This window comes from Pongo abelii, chromosome 8 (genome assembly GCF_028885655.2).
Source record: "Pongo abelii isolate AG06213 chromosome 8, NHGRI_mPonAbe1-v2.0_pri, whole genome shotgun sequence".
Lineage (NCBI taxonomy): Eukaryota > Metazoa > Chordata > Mammalia > Primates > Hominidae > Pongo > Pongo abelii.
In genome coordinates this window covers 102,583,711-102,603,151 of record NC_071993.2, presented here as the reverse complement: position 1 = coordinate 102,603,151, position 19,441 = coordinate 102,583,711, and the positions used below count along the sequence as shown (strand labels likewise).

The window sequence follows — 19,441 nt, the reverse complement described above, 5'->3', positions numbered from 1 at the left end:
GGATGAAAGGCTGGTTCAACATACGCAAATCAATAAATGTAATCCAGCATATCAACAGAACCAAAGATAAAAACCACATGATTATCTCAGATGCAGAAAAGGCCTTTGACAAAATTCAACAACGCTTCATGCTAAAAACTCTCAATAAATTAGGTATTGATGGGACGTATCTCAAAATAATAAGAGCTCTCTATGACAAACCCACAGCCAATATCATACTGAATGGGCAAAAACTGGAAGCATTCCCTTTGAAAACTGGCACAAGACAGGGATGCCCTCTCTCACCACTCCTATTCAACATAGTGTTGGATAGTTCTGGCCAGGGCAATTAGGCAGGAGAAGGAAGTAAAAGGTATTCAATTAGGAAAAGAGGAAGTCAAGTTTTCCCTGTTTGCAGATGACATGATTGTATATCTAGAAAACCCCATAGTCTCAGCCCAAAATCTCCTTAAGCTGATAAGCAACTTCAGCAAAGTCTCAGGATATAAAATCAATGTACAAAAACCACAAGCATTCTTATACACCAATAACAGACGAACAGAGAGCCAAATCATGAGTGAACTCCCATTCACAATTGCTTCAAACAGAATAAAATACCTATGAATCCAACTTACAAGAGATGTGAAGGACCTCTTCAAGGAGAACTACAAACCACTGCTCAATGAAATAAAAGAGGATACAAACAAATGGAAGAACATTCCATGCTCATGGGTAAGAAGAATCAATATCATGAAAATGGCCATACTGCCCAAGGTAATTTATAGATTCAATGCCATCCCCATCAAGCTACCAATGACTTTCTTCGCAGAATTGGAAAAAACTACTTTAAAATTCATATGGAACCAAAAAAGAGCCCGCATCGCCAAGTCAATCCTAAGCCAAAAGAACAAATCCGGAGGCATCATGCTACCTGACTTCAAACTATACTACAAGGCTACAGTAACCAAAACAGCATGGTACTGGTACCAAAACAGAGATAATAGATCAATGGAACAGAGCCCTCAGAAATAATGCCACATATCTACAACCATCTGATCTTTGACAAACCTGAGAAAAACAAGAAATGGGGAAAGGATTCCCTATTTAATAAATTGTGCTGGGAAAACTGGCTAGCCATATGTAGAAAGCTGAAATTGGATCCCTTCCTTACACCTTATACAAAAATTAATTCAAGATGGATTAAAGACTTACATGTTAGACCTAAAACCATAAAAACCCTAGAAGAAAACCTAGGCAATACCATTCAGGACATAGGCATGGGCAAGGACTTCATGTCTAAAACACCAAAAGCAATGGCAACAAAAGCCGAAATTGACAAATGTAATCTAATTAAAGAGCTTCTGCACAGCAAAAGAAAGCTACCATCAGAGTGAACAAGCAACCTACAAAATGGAGAAAATTTTCGCAACCTACTCATCTGACAAAGGGCTAATATCCAGAATCTACAATGAACTCAAATTTACAAGAAAAAGACAAACAACCTCATCAAAAAGTGGGTGAAAGATATGACCAGACACTTCTCAAAAGAAGACATTTATGCAGCCAAAAAACACATGAAAAAATGCTCATCATCACTGGCCATCAGAGAAATGCAAATCAAAACCACAAGGAGATACCATCTCACACCAGTTAGAATGGCAATCATTAAAAAGTCAGGAGACCACAGGTGCTGGAGAGGATGTGGAGAAATAGGAACACTTTTACACTGTTGGTGGGACTGTCAACTAGTTCAACCATTGTGGAAGTCAGTGTGGCGATTCCTCAGGGATCTAGAACTAGAAATACCATTTGACCCAACCATCCCATTACTGAGTATATATCCAAAGGACTGTAAATCATGCTGCTATAAAGACACATGCACACGTATGTTTATTGTGGCACTATTCACAATAGCAAAGACTTGGAACCAACCCAAATGTCCAACAACGATAGACTGGATTAAGAAAATGTGGCACATAGACACCATGGAATACTATGCAGCCATAAAAAATGATGAGTTCATGTCCTTTGTAGGGATATGGATGAAACTGGAAACCATCATTCTCAGCAAACTATCACAAGGACAAAAAACCAAACACTGCATGTTCTCACTCATAGGTAGGAATTGAACAATGAGAACACATGGACACAGGAAGGGGAACATCACACTCTGGGGACTGTTGTGGGGTGGGGGGAGGGGGGAGGGATAGCATTAGGAGATATACCTAATGCTAAATGATGAGTTAATGGGTGCAGCACACCAACATGGCACATGTATATATATGTAACAAACCTGCACGTTGTACACATGTACCCTAAAACTTAAAGTATAATAATAATAAAATTTAAAAAGTAATAATAATTAAACATTATTTTCTCCAAAAATAAAATAATTGTTGATTATAGGAAAAAAAAAAAAAAAGAATTCCAACTGCTCAAAGCTTTGCTTAAGGAGGGGAGGGGACAGCCTCCATCTTTCCATTACATGCATGACTGGACCAAGAATGGAGTCCTGAACCAGTCTAGGCTGGTACAATTTTCTCTCCCAGGAACTTGGAATTTAGACCAAGACTTGAAATGAGTCACAAGTGGGCACTAACTGGAAAGATTTTTTAGAGCTAGGGAAGCCATTTTCCACCAAATGTTCACTAATGGAGACTCTATCTTAAAGGAAAAGTAGAGAAAAGGAAACAGATGGGCAAAGAAAAGTGTTAGCAAGAGATTAGAGATGGAGAACCATCTTGATTACTTACTTTCCAGTTTCTTGTCCCTGCCCCTTGTGAGACCCAATTTTACCTCCTGCCTTTGGAGACTATAAGTTACTGCTTCTAGTAAATTGTCTTGTTTGAATGAGTTTCTGTTTTTACAATTAAATAACTTGAGATTAAGGTAATTTAAGCCTAAAACAATTTAGATGGCATCTAAAGAAGCACTTCTCAATCCTGCATTCTTATAGACCAATACTAAATGTCCCACTTCCTATGTGACTGTATGGTCATGTCCAGCCTTATTTCTAATTGCTGAGACAAAAGCTAAATCCCTCCAGTCAAAAAAAGAATCAGTCTTTTTATCATACACAGGAAAAATATCATAGCTGAATTACTTCCTTGACTTCTATGGAGGGAAAAACTAGCTCATATATCTGGAATTTAATTTTTCCTAATCCATAGTTACATATCCCACTCCTTTCTCCTTATTGATGGAATAGAATATTAGTAGTAAAATAGTAATAAAAACAAGAGTGATAAAATAGAAAATGTCTGTACAATGTTAAAGGGTTTTCATTTTTTATACTCTTCACAACCCTATGGGATAGACAAGGATGGTGTCATTAGCCCAATTTCTTATTTGAGAAAACTAAACCAAAGGTAGTTAATTTTATTTATTTATCAAATATCTATTGAATATTTCTTATGTTCCATGAATATACTTCCCTGTTCTCAGGAGCTTATCTTTTAGCAGGGAAAGCAGACAAGCTGTTACCATAAGGTAATCTGTGAGTTAAGAAAAGAACCAGAACAGGCCTTCTAAAGTGAAGGCCCCTGTCCCTTGGCTCTAGCTATATCTACAGTCATCTAATTCATTATAAGTACATGATGAAAATCTTAAAACAAAAGACGAGGTACCAGATATAACTTAATTGAGGGAAATTTAATTTCCTTTGTTTTTTCTACCCTACTGCAAATCCAAAATGCTCCACATTTAACACATTTTGTATTCTCATTCCTCACCCAAAAGAACTGTTGTTCCCCATTCACAGTTCCACATGGCTGGGGAGGTCTCAGGAAACTTACAATCATGGTGGAAGGAGAAAAGGCATGTCTTACATGGTGGCAGGCATGAGAGAGCAAACCAGTGAAGGGGGAAGAGTTCCTTATAAAACCATCAGATCTCATGAAAACTCACCTCATAGATTTCCTGATTCATGGTATTGCAGCACCATCAGATTCCCAAGCACTGCTCTTCTTCTCTCACTCTCCCACTTTGAGTAAGTGCTGTCAGCTTTCCCTCCTTTTTGTTACCCATTCCTCTGCTGGAGCCTTTTTTTGGGCCACGATTTCTTACCTGGGCCTTTGCAATAGGGTAACCAACATTCCAGCTCTAGGCCTCTTTACTGATTTCTGGCACAAAAATTGGATCATACCATTCCAGCACTTAAAAAGTCATGTCTCTCTGTTTTTAAGGATTATAAAATTAAAAATCTTTAGCATAGCACAAAAAACCCTTTGTAAGTTAGGATACCAGCCACACCCCTTTCCTGTCATGTCCTACTGCAAGTAGCCTCTTTTCACAGGGTGTCTCACACCTCTGCATATATCATTCCCTTATTCCCTCTTCCTCAGATCCTGTACTCCTCTCCTCTTTTAGGTAAACCCCTTACTTCTAGTGCTTCAAAGCATGATTTGAATATCAACTCTTTTTAAAGCCATTGTATTAGTCTGTTTTCACACTGTTATAAAGACATACCCAAGACTGGGTAATTTATAAAGAAAAGAGATTTAGATGATTCACAGTTCTACATGGCGGGGGAGGTCTCAGGAAACTTACAATCATGGTGGAAGGGGAAGAGGCACGGTCTTACATGGTGGCAGGCAGGAGAGAGCAAACCAGTGAAGGGGGAAGAGTCCCTGATAAAACCATCAGATCTCATGAGAACTCACTATCACGAGAACAGCATGGGGGAAACAGCCCCATGACCCAATCACCTCCCATCAGGTCCCACCCTCCACAGGTGGGGATTATGGGAATTACAATTCAAAGTGAGATTTGGGTGGGGACACAAAGCCAAACCATTTCAGCCATCCCTGAATGTCTGGCCATCCCATTCTTTAGTATTTATCACATGGTATTGTAATTATTTGCTCATATATCTCTCTCTTCCATAAGGCTGTGAACTAAACCATGTCTTCTTCCACACCCAGGGAATGCTTGGCTGTCTCAGTCCATTTTGTGCTGCTAAAACACAATAACACAGACTGGATAATTTTTAAATAATAGAAATTTATTTCTGACAGTTCTAGAGGCTAGGAAGTCCAAGATCAAGGTGCCAGCATCTGGTGAGGGCTTTCTTGCTGTATCATCACACGGTGGAAGGGCAGAAGGGCAGAAGAGCAGAAGAGGACACCCACCTCCACAAACTTTTTGATAGCAGCATTAATCTATTCATGAGGGTCACTCTATTCATAAAGGTGGAGCACTCTTGACCCAAATGCCTCCCATTAGGCCCCACCTCCCAATATTCGTGCATTGGGAATTAAGTTTCCAACATATGAATTTTGGGGGACATATTCAGACCATAGCAGTAGCCAGTGTTTAATAAACAAGAAAATGAATAAATAGGCTTAGCAGTGTTATCAGGGACGACAGAAGGGCATGATGCCTTTCTGTGCCTAACCTCCTATCAAGTGCTACCCTCCCGCCACCCAGCACTATGTGCCTGTGCAGCAATGTGTCCTTTGAGCAAAACACAGCAAGGAAAGAGGGAGAAAAATCTGTGTTTTCACTTGTTTTCTTTTTCTTTTTAAGAGATGGGGTCTTGCTGTGTTGTCCAGGCTGGATTTGAACTCCTGGGCTCAGGTGGTTCTCCTGCCTCCACCTACGAGTAGCTGGGACTACAGGCACACACCACAGTGCCAGGTTTTTGGGGTCTCTCTTTAAAGGTGAGTCTGCATTCACCTTTGGAATAGTTCTAGTTGTCAGAGATTGAATATCCTATTTTAAAATGCAATATTATTACAACTGCCTTTGATGAAAGGGAGTTGAGATGGGACCATTGGGGAAACCTCCAGATGACTAGGGGGCAAGTAATTTGATTGCAGTGCCAAAATGCTTCCATTTAAGGAGCCGAAGTTTGCAAATGTGTGTAAACTGATCCAATCTATTCCCAGGATGTGCCTGGAGTAACTAATGTATGTAAGTTGATCCAACCTATTTCCGAGGTGCGCCCAGGATATAAACGGTTAACAATGACAAACACACCTTATGAAATCTACCAGCAGCTGAGGGTGCCAGGCACCTCTTCTACCTCCCTGGAAGGCCTGCTGGGGCGGCGTTTGGAAGCTGTCTACGCCCCTGTCCCCGGCCCCTGTCCCCTCCCGGGACGTGGGCGTTCCCCCTGAACTCAAGTCCCGCCTCCTCCAGCCTGCCGCGGCCTGGTGGGCTGGCCCGCCACGTGGAGCGCGGGCCTGATTCTCGAAAGGTGCCTACGCCATTGCCGCGCCGCAGCTCCAGGCCAGGCGCTCTCCCCACGTCAACAGCGTAGGCCCGGCTGCCCAGGTTTACTCTTACGCCACTGACGTAACGTCATCGTGCGAGACGTGGACGGAAGAAAAAAGAGAGTGAGCGAGCGCCGGAATCAGCCCGGCGTGGAGTGCGGACCCGCGGTAGTGCCTGGCGGCGGCGGCGGCCGCGGCGGTGAGGCAGGTACGCGGCAAGCGGCGGGGATGGCTAGGCGCCCGCGTCTTTGCGGAAACTGATGCGCGCCCAGGCTGAAGCGCTAGGACGCTGCCGGAGCAGGTGCCGGGGCCCGGGGATCTGGCCCGTGGGTAGGTGTGGGCCTCGGCGGAGGGATGGCGGCTGCATCAGGCCACCCAGGGCGCGCTGCAAGACCCTGGCGCGCTCCCATATGCCGCTGCGCGGCAGCCCCGGGATCTACGGATGGCTACGGGCCCTGACCTCCCCGGCCTCCCCTGGGTACACCATGTGAGGAACTGGGCCAAGTGGAGACTTCAGGCATCCGCGGGCCCCTTCTCGGTCCAAGAGTCCGGAGCCTGCACTGGTGGGTGGCGGTGGTGGCAGCGCCGGGATGCCGCGGGTTGTAGCTGGCCACACGCCGACTCTCAGGGGCCTGGGTCTCTAGTTCCCCGCGGCCCTCCGGGCGTTCGTGATTCCCTCCTCAAAGCCAGACTCCCTTTGCAGTATGGCATTCTGTGTATGCTAGGGTCTTCCTGTTACAGCAGGGCGCACCCAGATGCCTCACCTCATCCTTCCCCCATCATTGTCCCCTGCCCTCTGAGGTGGTGAGGCCCATTGGATCTTTGTATTTAAGTGGTGAGCCATATACCTAGCATGTGTTTGTGGGTGAATTATGTTGGGACTGAAGTTCACTTCTCTGTTCAAATCTGTTAGATAAGGGCTTTCTGTTTAGTCTGTAGAGAGATACTTGAGAAATGTCTTGAGTCAAAACATGAAAACTTTTTTCAACTGATGATATGGAGTCTAAACACACACACAGAGTCTAGACACAGTCACACGAATCTAGACACGAGTCTAGACACACCACACACGCACACACACTCTTTGCTCCTTGGGATCAACTGTGTGCTTGTCGAGGGCGTAATACACTCTGGCAGGGTGAGCTATCCATTGCAGTGACAGAGTAGATGTAACCTCCGAGGTCAGTCAGAGATGGTGGTACAGGGGAAAGGCCAGGAGGCTTGGTTTCTACGTCAGTCTTCAATCTCTATTTCAGTGACCGTAAGTGTTCAGAGCTTTCAGTCACTCTTGGTTAATAGAGAGGTAAACAGTCAGTCAATATATGTGTGTGATTGTATCTAATAGTGAATATTCGTTGAATTCTTTGTTCCCGTGATGGGTCTTGAAGGAAATTAAGGAAGAAATAATTGTAAGGCATCATTAGTGCCTAAAAGACAAAAGGAGGAAAACTGACATTTACTGACCATTTATTGTACCCAAGCACTTTCCACGCATTATCTCATTTAATTGTCACTATAATTTCATGAGATCCATAGTGTTAGTATTCCTGATTTATAAGTGAGGAAACAGAGGCTTAGAAAAACTGGGTAACTCTCCACAAGACACACAGTTAGCAAGTGCAGAGCTCGAACCCAAGTCTGGCCAATTTCAAAGGCCTTGTTCCTCATCGTTTTTGCCATATTGTTAATGGAAAGTTTGTAATCCAGATGGGAAAAGCAGTAGTCATGAGCTATTTAAAAGCTAACCTATAGAATTATATCCAGCTGTGAAGACTAGCGTTGCTGGGGAAGGTTTCTTAGGGAGGTGGAACTGGAATTTGATTGTTTTACCCTTTGGCTCTTCTGTAATTATTTTGGAGAATTCACATGTAAATAATTGTTTAGCAGCCATTATTGAAGAAATTTGTATAAGCAGCAAATTTAGATCACGTGCTAAAATCATACTTCAGTGTTACGAAAAAGTTGAAATAACAAAGATCAATTAATACTTTCTGTTGCCTACTAGATGCCATATGTTTTAGAACAGCTGTATCCTGCCAGTCTCTTCTCTGTCCCATTTCAGTGCCTTTGTGCAGTATAAATTGTAAAGCAGTAACACCATTCCTAATTTTTCTTCACTATGGGGCTAAATGCTAGTCTTCTTGAGGCACATTTAAGAGGGCTGGGATATATCCACCAATCCATGAAACAGAAGTTAAAAGGAGGCCCACAAACAAAGAAAGTGAAGTATTTTTCTTACCTTGTGAAAACATCAGTGTCTCTCTGTAGCATAAAAAGAGCTACAATATTGGGAGGCCGAGGCGGGTGGATCACCAGGTCAGGAGATCAAGACCATCCTGGCCAACATGGTGAAACCCCGTCTCTACTAAATACAAAAAATTAGCCAGGCGTGGTAGCGCATGCCTGTAGTCCCAGCTACTCGGGAGGCTGAGGCAGGGGAATTGCTTGAACCCGGGAGGCAGAGGTTGCAGTGAGCCGAGATCGCTCCACTGTACTCCAGCCTGGCAACAGAACAAGACTCCATCTTAAAAAAAAAAAAAAGCTACAATAATGAATGGCTTATTCTCCCTGTACATATAGGAAGGAGTGTCCTACTTTTTTGTGAAATAAACAAAAAACTCTTTGTCTAAAGTCTCAAATTTAACCCAGGGTGAGGAAATGCCCATAACTGCCTCATGTTCTCAACCGAGATTTGTAGCCATATTCTCATCCTCCACAGGATTAAGAGGTTAGCCAGTTGTAGGCATTGCCACTGCCTTCCAGGGGTACAAGAGTTACTTTGTAATCCTGTGGGCATCAGGAAGAAAGACGTGGCAGCAGCCTCTGACCTTTCGTCTTGCTTTTCATGGCTGGCTGGCAAGGATCAAGCTGACATTTCAAATAGGTGCATTTCCCAGTTCTGTTGGGAGGTGTTAGCAGAAAGGTGGACATGGTTGCTTTAGGATGTTGGATCTGTTACAGGAATTATATGAAGATTTAGTATTAACACATAAGCATTGCACCTGAAAGATTTTTTTTTAGTTTGGAAGTACCAAAAAGAGCAGATATTTTTTGTGTCTCAAAATATTCCTAACCCTGCATTATTATTTGCTTACATAAAAACTAAGATGGTTGAGGCCTTTGTAGGCCACTTACTTTTTCTCTCTTTTCTATAATATAGAGGAGGTGGGAGTTTCCCTAATACAGAGGAGTTTGGAGCAGGAGAGTCAGATTTTTACTCCGAGGGTAAGGGGAAGTAGAGGGAAATAAAATGAATTGTCCAGTATTTTTCATTACTCATTTTTTAAAAAATGTGTTTTGCAGATACTTTGGTCAGTGACCACATCGCAGCATGTTGAGTCAAGTTTACCGCTATGGGTTCCAGCCCTTCAACCAACATCTCCTGCCCTGGGTCCAGTGTACAACCATCTCCAGATCTCGTATGTACCATAGAAAACTTATGAGTATGTTGGAAGTTTGATAGTCAAAGTATGTTTCAACAAGATTTTCAAAGAGAGAAAAGATGTTTGTTTGTTTGTTTGGAGACAGGGTCTCGTTTTGTCACCCAGGCTGGAGTGCAGTGGCACAAACAGCTCAGTGCAGCCCAGACCTCTTGGACTCAAGCAATCCTCCTGCCTCAGCCCACCAAGTACTTGGGACTACAGGCACACACCACCATGCTGACTCTAACTTTTTTATTTTTTGTCGAGATGGGATTTTGTCATGTTGCCCAGGCTGGTCTTGAACTCTTGAGATCAAACAATCTGCCTGCCTTGGCCTCCCAAAGTGCTGGGATTACAGGCGTGAGCCATCATGCCCAGCCAAGAAAAAAGGTTTAAAAGAGAGAGAGAAAAAAAAAAAGATGTAATTTGGCAGAATTGGACAAAATTCTGCCAAATAGCAAGGAGGCAAAGAGGTAGTCTCCTGGTGAAATATTCTCAGTGTTTGTGTCAATAAAGTTGACCCCCAAATAAATTTTTACATGTTTTTGTTTTTCTTGAGTCTCACTTTGTCACCCAGGCTGGAGTGCAGTGGCGTAATCTCAGCTCACTGCAACCTCTGCTTCCCAGGTTCAAGCGATTCTCCTGCCTCAGCCTCCCAATTAGCTGGGATTACAGGTGTCCATCACCACACCCAGCTAATTTTGTATTTTTAGTAGAAATGGGGTTTCGCCATGTTGGCCAGGCTGGTCTCGAACTCCTGACCTCAGGTGATCTGCCCGCCTCGGCCTCCCTCCCAAAGTGCTGGGATTACAGGCGTTAGCCACCATGCCCGGCCCCATGCTATTTTTGTTCATTACTCTTTTTTTGTAATTGAGTTTTAGATTTTGAGCTAATTATAAATTCACTTGCAATTTTAAGACATAGTACAAAGAGGTCCCTTATACCCTTTACCCAATTTCACCCAGTATCTGAACCAAGGTATTGACATTGATGCGATCAAGATACAGAACATTTCAATCACCACAGGATTTTTTATTTCTCTTTAACAGCCACTGTCCTCTTCCCTATTACTAACCCCGGCCAACATTAATCTGGTCTACATTTTTATAATTTTGTCATTATAAGAATGTTATATAAATGGAATCATCCAGTATGTGACCTTTTGGGATTCTGTTTTCTTCAGCATAATTCTCTGGAGATTCATTCAAGTTGCTGTGTGTATCAGTTAGTTCCTTTTTATTACTGAGAAGTATTTAATGCTATGAGTGTATCACAGTTAGTGTAACCATTCACCCATTAAAGGACATCTGGGTTGCTCTCATTTTTTGGCTGTTATGAATAAGGCTGGTATGAACATTGATGTACAGGATTTTGTGTGAACATAGTTTTCATTTCTGTGGGATAAATGCCTAAGAGTGTAGTTGTTGGGTCAGATTGTAGCTACATGTTTAGTTTTTTTACATAGTTTGAATGTATGTCTCTACCAAATCTCATATTGAATTGTAATCCCCATTGTTGGAGGTGGGGTCTGTGGGAGGTGTTTGAGTCATGGGGGTGAATCCCTCATGCCTTGGTGCTGTCCTCGAGATAGTGAGTGACTTCTCACAAGATCTGGTTAAGTGTGTGGCACCACCCCCTCACTCTCTCTTCTTGTTCCCTCTCTCGCCATTGGAGATGCCTGCTTCCCCTTTGCCTTCTGCCATGATTATAAGCTTCCTGAGGCCTCACCAGAAGTTGAGCAGATGCCAGCACCATGCTTCCTGTACAGCCCACAGAACTATGAGCCAGTTAAACCTCTTTTCTTTATAAATTACCTAGCCTCAGGTATTTCTTTACAGCGATGCAAGAATGGCCTAACACAGTTTTATAAGAAACTGTCAAACTGTCTTTGCAGAGTGACAGTACCATTTTACATTCCTACTAGCACTGTATGAGTGATGCACATTCTCTGCATCTTTACCATCATTTGATGTGGTCACTCTTTTTTATTTTAGCCATTTTGATAGGTATGTAGTGATATCACATTGTGGCTTTAATGTGCCTTTCCCTAATAGCTAATGATATTGAACATCTTTTCATGTGTTTATATCCTCTTCAGTGAAATGTTAGTTCATGTCTTTAGCTCATTTTTTTTGTTTTTTGAGATGGAGTCTTGCCCTGTCACCCAGGCTGGAGTGTAGTGGCGCAATCTCAGCTCACTGCAACCTCTGCCTCCCAGGTTCAAGCAATTCTCCTGCCTCAGTTCCTGAGTAGCTGGGATTACAGGTGCCCACCACCATGCCCAGCTAATTTTTGTATTTTTAGTAGAAACAGGGTTTTACCATGTTGGCCATGCTGGTGTCAAACTCCTGACCTCAAGTGATCCCCCCACCTCAGCCTCCCAAAGTCCTGGGATTATAGGCATGAGCCTCCACACCTGGCCTTCAGCTCAGTTTGAATTGGAAAGTTGTTTTTTTTTTTTTAAACTATTGAATTTTGAGAATTCTCTGTATCTTCCTGTCTTAGTCCATTTTTATTGCTATAAAGGAATATCTGAGGCTGAGTAATGTATAAAGAAAAGGGGTTTATTTGTCATGGTTCTGCAGGCTGCACAAAAATCATAGCACCAATAACTGCATTGGGTGAATGCCTCAGGCTGCTTCTGCTCTTGGAAGAAGATGAAGGGGAGCTGGTGTGTGCAAAATCAGATGGCCAGAGGGAAGCAAGAGAGAGAAAAGAAAGGGCCAGGCTCTTTTTAACAACCATGTTTCATGGGAACTAAGAGTGAGGACTCATGCATTGCCTCTGAGAATGGCACCAGGCTGTTCATCAGGGATCTACCCCCGTAATTTCTACCAGGCCCCACCTCCAACACTGGGGATCAGATTTCAACCTGAGACTTGGAAGGGCCAAACCATAGCACTTCCAGGCATTAGTCCTTTGTTGGATAGGTGGTTTGCAAATGTTTTCTCCCAGTCTCATAGCTTGTCATTTTATTCTCTTAACAGGGTCTTTCATATAGGAAAAGTTTTTCTTTTGATGAGGTCAGATTTATCAGCTTTTGTTTTTATGGATTGTACTTTTGGGGTCAAGTCTAAGAACTCTTTGTATAACCCTATATACTGAAGATTTTCTCCTATTTTTTTTCCTGAAAGTTCGATAGTTTTACATTTTATACTTAAATCCATGATCCATTTTTTTTGTTTTCTTGAGACAAGATCTTACTCTGTTGTTACCCAGGGCTGGAGCATAGTGGCACGATCAAGGCTCACTGCAGCCTCAACCTCCAGGGCTCAAGCGATCCTCCTATGTCAGCCTCCCAGGTAGCTAGGACTACAGGTGTGCACCACCACACCTGGCTAATTTTTTTCTTTGGTTTTTTTATTTTTTATTTTTTGAGACAGGGTGTTGCTCTGTCACCCAGGCTGGAGAGCAGTGGTGCAATCATTACTCACTGCAGCCTCAACGTCCCAGGCTTAAGCGATTCTCCTGCCTCAGCCTCCCAAGTAGCTGGGACTATAGGCGTGCATCACCACATCCAGCTAATTTTTATATTTTTTGTTGAGGCAGGGTTTTGCCATGTTGCCCAGTCTTGGCACATTTAATTTTTTAAAAACTTTTTTGGTCAGGCGCGGTGGCTCACGCCTGTAATCCCAGCACTTTGGGAGGCCTAGGCGGGCAGATCACGAGGTCAGGAGATCGAGACCATCCTAACACAGTGAAACCCCGTCTCTACTAAAAAACACAAAAAATTAGCCGGGCATGGTCGCGGGCGCCTGTAGTCCCAGATGCTCGGGAGGCTGAGGCAGGAGAATGGCATTAACCTGGGAGGAGGAGCTTGCAGTGAGCCGAGATAGCGCCAGTGCACTCTAGCCTGGGCAACAGAGTGAGACTCCGTCTCAAAAAAAAAAAAAAAAAAAAAAAATTTGTAGAAATGGAGTCTGTGTTGCTCTGGCTGGTCTTGAACTTCTGGGCTCAAAAGATCCTCCCACCTTGACCTCCCAACGTGCAGGAATTACAGGTGTGAGCCACTGCACCCAACTTCATGATCCATTTTGAGTTAATTTTTGTATAAGGTGTGAGGTTTAGGTCAGTGTTCATCTTTCAACTTTTAATACTAGTTGTGCCAGCATCATTTGTTGAAAGGCTGTTTGTGATGTTTTGAGTTGGCTAGCTCCTTGATATCACCTAAATCTTATCAGTAGTCCATTTCCAAGCTTCATTGCAAGATGACTTGCCGATCACCTAATCAAGCTTATCATTAAACAGAAAAATCTCTTTCCTATTCATGTAGAGTATAAGGGCTAAAAGTTCGGGTTTTGGCACCAGGTCCTGGGTTTTTAAAACTAGCCCTTCTCCTTATGAAGTAACTTAGTAGCTTAAAACAACTGTCTGTTTAGGTCACAATTCTGTGGGATGGTATTTTGGACTGGGCTCAGCTGCACAGTGGTTCTGTGTCTGTGTCAGGTCTCAGATTGACTTAGGGCTGATTTTTGGGGATGAAGGGGCCTTTGCTGGGATGATACATCACTTACATTCCATGTGGTTTCTCATCCTCCAGCAGGCTGTTTGTTGCTTCTTTGCATGATGCTTGCAGGGTTCCCAAGAACAGCAAGCATGGTAGCTACAAGTCCTCTTGAGATGTAAACTCAGAATTTATACACTGTTCCTTCTGCCACATTTGTCAAAGCAAGTTACAAGGCCAGCCCAAATTTAAGAAGTTTGGAAAATTGACTCACCTGTTAATGGAGAAGCTGCAAAAGGATTGTGGCCATTTTTGTAATCTGGCAACGCTGGTAAATTACTCAGTTACTCTGAGCATCAGTTTCCTTATTTATAAAATGGGGATAATAATGATAATAATGAACTCATAATAATACCTAACTTATGAGACTTAATTCATGAGAATTCAGTAAGATGATGATGATGATGATGAAGGTAGAAAAAAGCTCAAACTATTTTTCCTCTGCTCTCACTCCATAACAACAATCAACACAGAAGACTTCTGTGACCAAATGTGTGGGGGTTGCAGTGGACATCAGTTGGGTATCCTCCAATTCAATTCTGACACTGTCTCCCTGAGGACAGCCCACAGGTTGAGGGCTCAGTCCCACAAGATCATCCCCACCTTCCTACCAGTCCTGAGTCCAGGCCTCTGGAACTTCTGACTGACCAGCTTCAAGTTGGGGTTCCCACAGTCCCCTCTTTGGGCTTGATTGATTTGCCAGAGTGATGCAGAGAACTCAGGGAAACACTTAGATTTACCAATTTATTACAAAGGAAACAGATGAAGAGATACGTAGGGTGAGGTGTGAGGTAAGAGGCACAGATCTTCCATGCCTTTCCGGGGCACGCCACCCTCCAGGAACCTCCACATATTCAGCTCTCTGGAAGCTCTCCGAACCTTGTCCCCTTGGACCTCTTATGGAGACTTATTGGATAGGCATGACTGAAGCATGGACAACTGTGTTGAAATGTGATTGAACAAAAAGAATGTGACCTGATACTAATAGAGCGAGTGGGGTAACCCAGCAAGGCCTGTCTATTCAGATTTTGTCTTGGTCTTCCTGTGCAATATTTCTTCCTCCAAGGTATGGGGCAGGACCCTTTCTGGATTGAGGGTCTTACAACCCACAATCAAGTTAGAGTCCTGCCTTGAGCAGGTGAAAGGAGTTCAGGAGAATATCAGAGAGAGAGATTCTGTTTCCTTACACCAACATTATAACAAAAGACTGTAGAAAGGATTATTAGAGTTATAAGCCAGGGACCATGGATATATATGTCGTGTCACAATAAGTAACACTTTTTTTACAGTACCAGTTAATATTCATTGAGTATTTATTTTGTGCCAATCTCTGTTCGTGCATGAACTTGTTTTATCCACCATACCAACCTTATGAGATAGTTAAGGAGACCTCAGCAAGTAAGTGAAGGGGTTGAAATTTCACTCAGGCAGTCTGGCTCCAGAGCCAACGTTTGTCCTTTTTACTCCTGTAGAAGGTGTATGAATACTTAGCACAACTCCTGCTATATAGTAAGTGTTCACTTCAGTATTTTTATTATTGATACTTATCCTTATCAGGCTCATTCACAGAAGGAGGCACTTTCTAATTGTTTCCCTAGGTTTTTGGATTTGGGGATTTGGAATTTTCTGGAACCTGGAGCTCTTTCACTGACCATGATAAGCAGAATAGCAGGGGGAATGAAAAAAAAAGAAAAGAAAGGCAAAATGAGAAAGCTTATGGAGACAAAAAGAGAAGGCAATGGAAGGCCAGAGAGAAAAAGATTAGTCATATCAGGGTCCCTTCTTGTTGAGGCCTGGAACACAGACTCATTGGTTACTGGGCATAAGGACTGTGATGCTGAAGAAGTAAAGGGTTCTCCTCTGTAAGAGTAGTAAGAGTATAATCCGTGGCCCTTAAGAAGAACATGGACCACCCCGCCCATCCCCCACCACGCCACACCTGTACACACATACACCTCACTATGCCCTCATACCTACTAGGAGGGGACAGATTTTCTTTGGAACTTAGAGCCTAAAAGTTCCTTAGAAGATGGGAAACGATTATTTCTCTAGAAGCCTTGAATTTTCCTAACTAATCAAGGCCTTCTCAGTTTTCAGTATGGACCCTAACAAGTATAATACACTGTGGAACATTAAAAAAATACCCCCAAGAAAGGTAAGGTCGACCTTGGAAGGTAAAAGGCGTTGTTCAATAGGAAACCCAAAAAGCCCTGGGTCCCCTGAAGCTCTCCTTTGTGCTAGAACCTACTGGATTTGACTGAGTCAACTGCATGAAACCTTGTTGATAGTGGTGACCTCCTCTTGAACCCTAACAGGCCTTATCTACTGCTGTTACCCTATTGTCTCCAGCCAGAATGACCCTTGACTACCTGGCACTGAGCCATGCGACCCACCCTCTTCTCCTGATACAGACTGTGGGTTAGCCTCCTTCATGCTAGCTTGGCTGCTAGATTCTGATTGGCTTCTACCATTTGATCACCTGGACAGACATGCATGCCACTACCTGTGTCCCTGAGGTACCGTCTCAGACTGCTCCACCCATGCTCACCACCCTTCCAGGTCAGGATAGGCCCTCCAGCAGACAGGCGAGAAAGCCAGAAAGCCTGGATCTGACAGCTACCAAAGGGATAATACATGATACTTGGCATAGCTCTGAGCTCTGCAAACAACCACTGACGATCCCTGGTCCAAACCCTGGGGGAGTAAGCCTGTCCCTCCACCACCCTTCTCTCTGGCAGATCAGTAAGACCAAACCATTATGTGTACAACTTTTAAACTTAAGACTTAGTTGTACATATTGCTCAGGATAATATTCCTGAAAGCAGAGTAGGGTACCTGTATTATTAATAATTAACCCAATGAAGGAAAGTAGCACTCCACAAAACTTAGCCTCAACAACAAACCAGCCTTTTAGTCCCAGGGACTCCCACAGCAGGAAGAGACCATTCACCTGTAGATCCAGCAATGCCGTCAGAATCCCAGTTCCATCCCAGATGATGGCTTACCAAGCAGCTCTGTGCCAGGATCTAGATGCCAAGCCTATTGTGAAAAGAGATCATATTATCTTTCTTATATCTCCACAAACATGAAACATAGTCACTTGAAAAATGGTTATTTAAGGAAAGGCAGAAATGACTACTACTTCGTTAGAAATGTTCTTTCTAAGATTTGTGTGTGAAGGAGGCAGGAAGGGAGGAGAACCCATAGTCGCCTTCCCATTCATGAGAATAAGGTCCTGCCTGCTTTACCCACCATCAGTAGATTGTGGTTAAGGAGTGAGTTAGTGGCCAGGAGATAGAGTCAGAAGGTCTAAAGAAATTTTGAGAAAATTGTCTGTAATTTATAGACAGACAATATAAAGGGAAGTGATAATGGTTCAAGTGAAGGTAGTTAACTCTCTAATAAAGTTATAGAACAGTGGTTCAAAAGGTGGCTTGGAATGATTATTTTAGTAATTCATTCAAATATTTATGAGTTGCTTGTAATGAGATATAGAAAAGTCTTTGCAGGGAATTGCTTAAAGCTTAGTCCTGCTGAGAACCTATGTTACCCACCTTGTCTTGCTTCTTGCTATCAGGGAGGAAGGTCTATTTGCTTAAGTACTCCTCCACCCCCACTGGTTGACAGCATCTTCTCTCCCATGTAGGCCTCACACAGCCCATCTGTCTATGCACTCATTCTCCTGTGTCAGTTACAATTATGTGCATGTAGCAGGAAACTCAAAATAATAATGGCTAAAACAGTATAGAAATGTATTTCTTTCTCCTGAAGGAAGCCTAGCAGCCCTGCAAGAAGGTAGGCAGTCCAGGGCTTCCAGAATAGCACTGTGAAATCATCAGGGATCCCTGCTCGTTCTTTCTTGTTGCTTCACAGTTCCTTCTAGTCCAAAATGAATGAATGAACTCCAGCCTTCATACCCATGTTCCAAGCAGCAGTGGGGATGAAGGGAAGAAAGCACATCTCTTTTAAGTTCCTAGAAATCCCACATAACATTTTCACATGTATCTTGTTAGCCAGACTTGGTCACATTGTCCTGTCTACCTGAGCAAGAAAGGCTGGGAAATGTAGTCTTTCGACTGGTGGCAGTGTGCCTGGCTAATACTTGGAGATCTGGTAATTGTGTGAGAAAGGACGAATGGGTAAGTAGTAAGCAGCTAAGCAGGAGGTGTTGGGCCCATAAGAAGTATTGAAGGGGTTCTGTGCCTGACATTCAGCTTTTACTCTTTTACTTTTGGCTTTATGCAGGTATCTATTTGGCTTTTAATCAAGATTTTTTTCCTCCTTAGAAATCTTGTACAATTTTTGTTTGTTTGTTTGTTCATCTGTACAAATTATCTGTAATCTTGTACGGTGTTACAAGAAAAAGAATCAGGAAAGAATTGGTTAGAGGCAGATGTCCAAGGTGTTAGAAAGTATCTGACGTTATCAGAAAGCTCTCTGGTTTCTTTGATCATTGTTACAGGCATCTGGATTCATCAAAGACAGAAATTGTAGGTAGACTAGTTGAGATTTTGTATTATTCATACACTTACTTTGTTCTTTACTGTCTTTGCTAATCAAGCTCTTCCCTCTTTTGTTTTTTTGAGAAGGAGTCTCACTCTGTTGCCGGGGCTGGAGTGCAGTGGCACGATCTTGGCTCACTGCAACCTCTGCCTCCCGAGTTCCAGTGATTCTCCTGCCTCAGCCACCTGAGTAGCTGGGATTATAGGTGCCAACCACCACGCTCGGCTAAGTTTTGCATTTTAGTAGAGACAGGGTTTCACCATGTTGTCCAGGCTGGTCTTGAACTCCTGACCTCAGGTGATCCTTCTGCCTCGGCCTCCCAAAATGCTGGGATTATAGGCATGAGCCGCCATGCCCGGCCGGCTCTTTCCTCTTTTTATAGTAATATGGTTTCTTTAGAAACACCCATATTTTTCTGATTATAAAAAAAATGCATCTTTACTGCATAAACTTGGAAAATCTAAGAAAGAACAAAGAAGAAAATTTAAAATTGCTTATAATCCTATTGAGATAAAATATTAATTTTTCATTAATTTTATCCATCTATGTGTTTATACATGTATATGAAATTAACATATAAATATTTTTCTACGTTATTAAAAATTCTAAAAATGTTAATCTTTTTCCCTTTATCCAAAATTTACTCTGCTTCTGATTTTTCTGATAATAAATAACACAGTGACGAATAACTTTCTGATAAATCTGTTTTTTAGAGAACTTTTTTTAAGGCTTTTGATAAATTTGCCAACCTGTCTTCAAGAGAGATTACTTTGTTTGTACTCTTCACCAACAGCATTTGAGCGTGCCTATGACCTGCA

General features: G+C 42.7%; 1 protein-coding gene across 11 annotated transcripts in view; it reads left to right on the top strand.

Moving 5' to 3' along the window:
• Positions 1–6,101: 6,101 nt before the first annotated feature.
• Positions 6,102–19,441, top strand: part of ALDH18A1 (aldehyde dehydrogenase 18 family member A1) — a 50,818-nt gene continuing 37,478 nt past the window's right edge. Inside the window, exons 1-2 of one of the 11 annotated variants that reach the window (XM_054521657.2) lie at positions 6,102–6,402; positions 9,498–9,613. In XM_054521657.2, the coding sequence (XP_054377632.1) occupies positions 9,526–9,613 (88 nt within the window). In that variant the 5' untranslated portion in view covers positions 6,102–6,402; positions 9,498–9,525. 11 annotated transcript variants of the gene reach the window in all.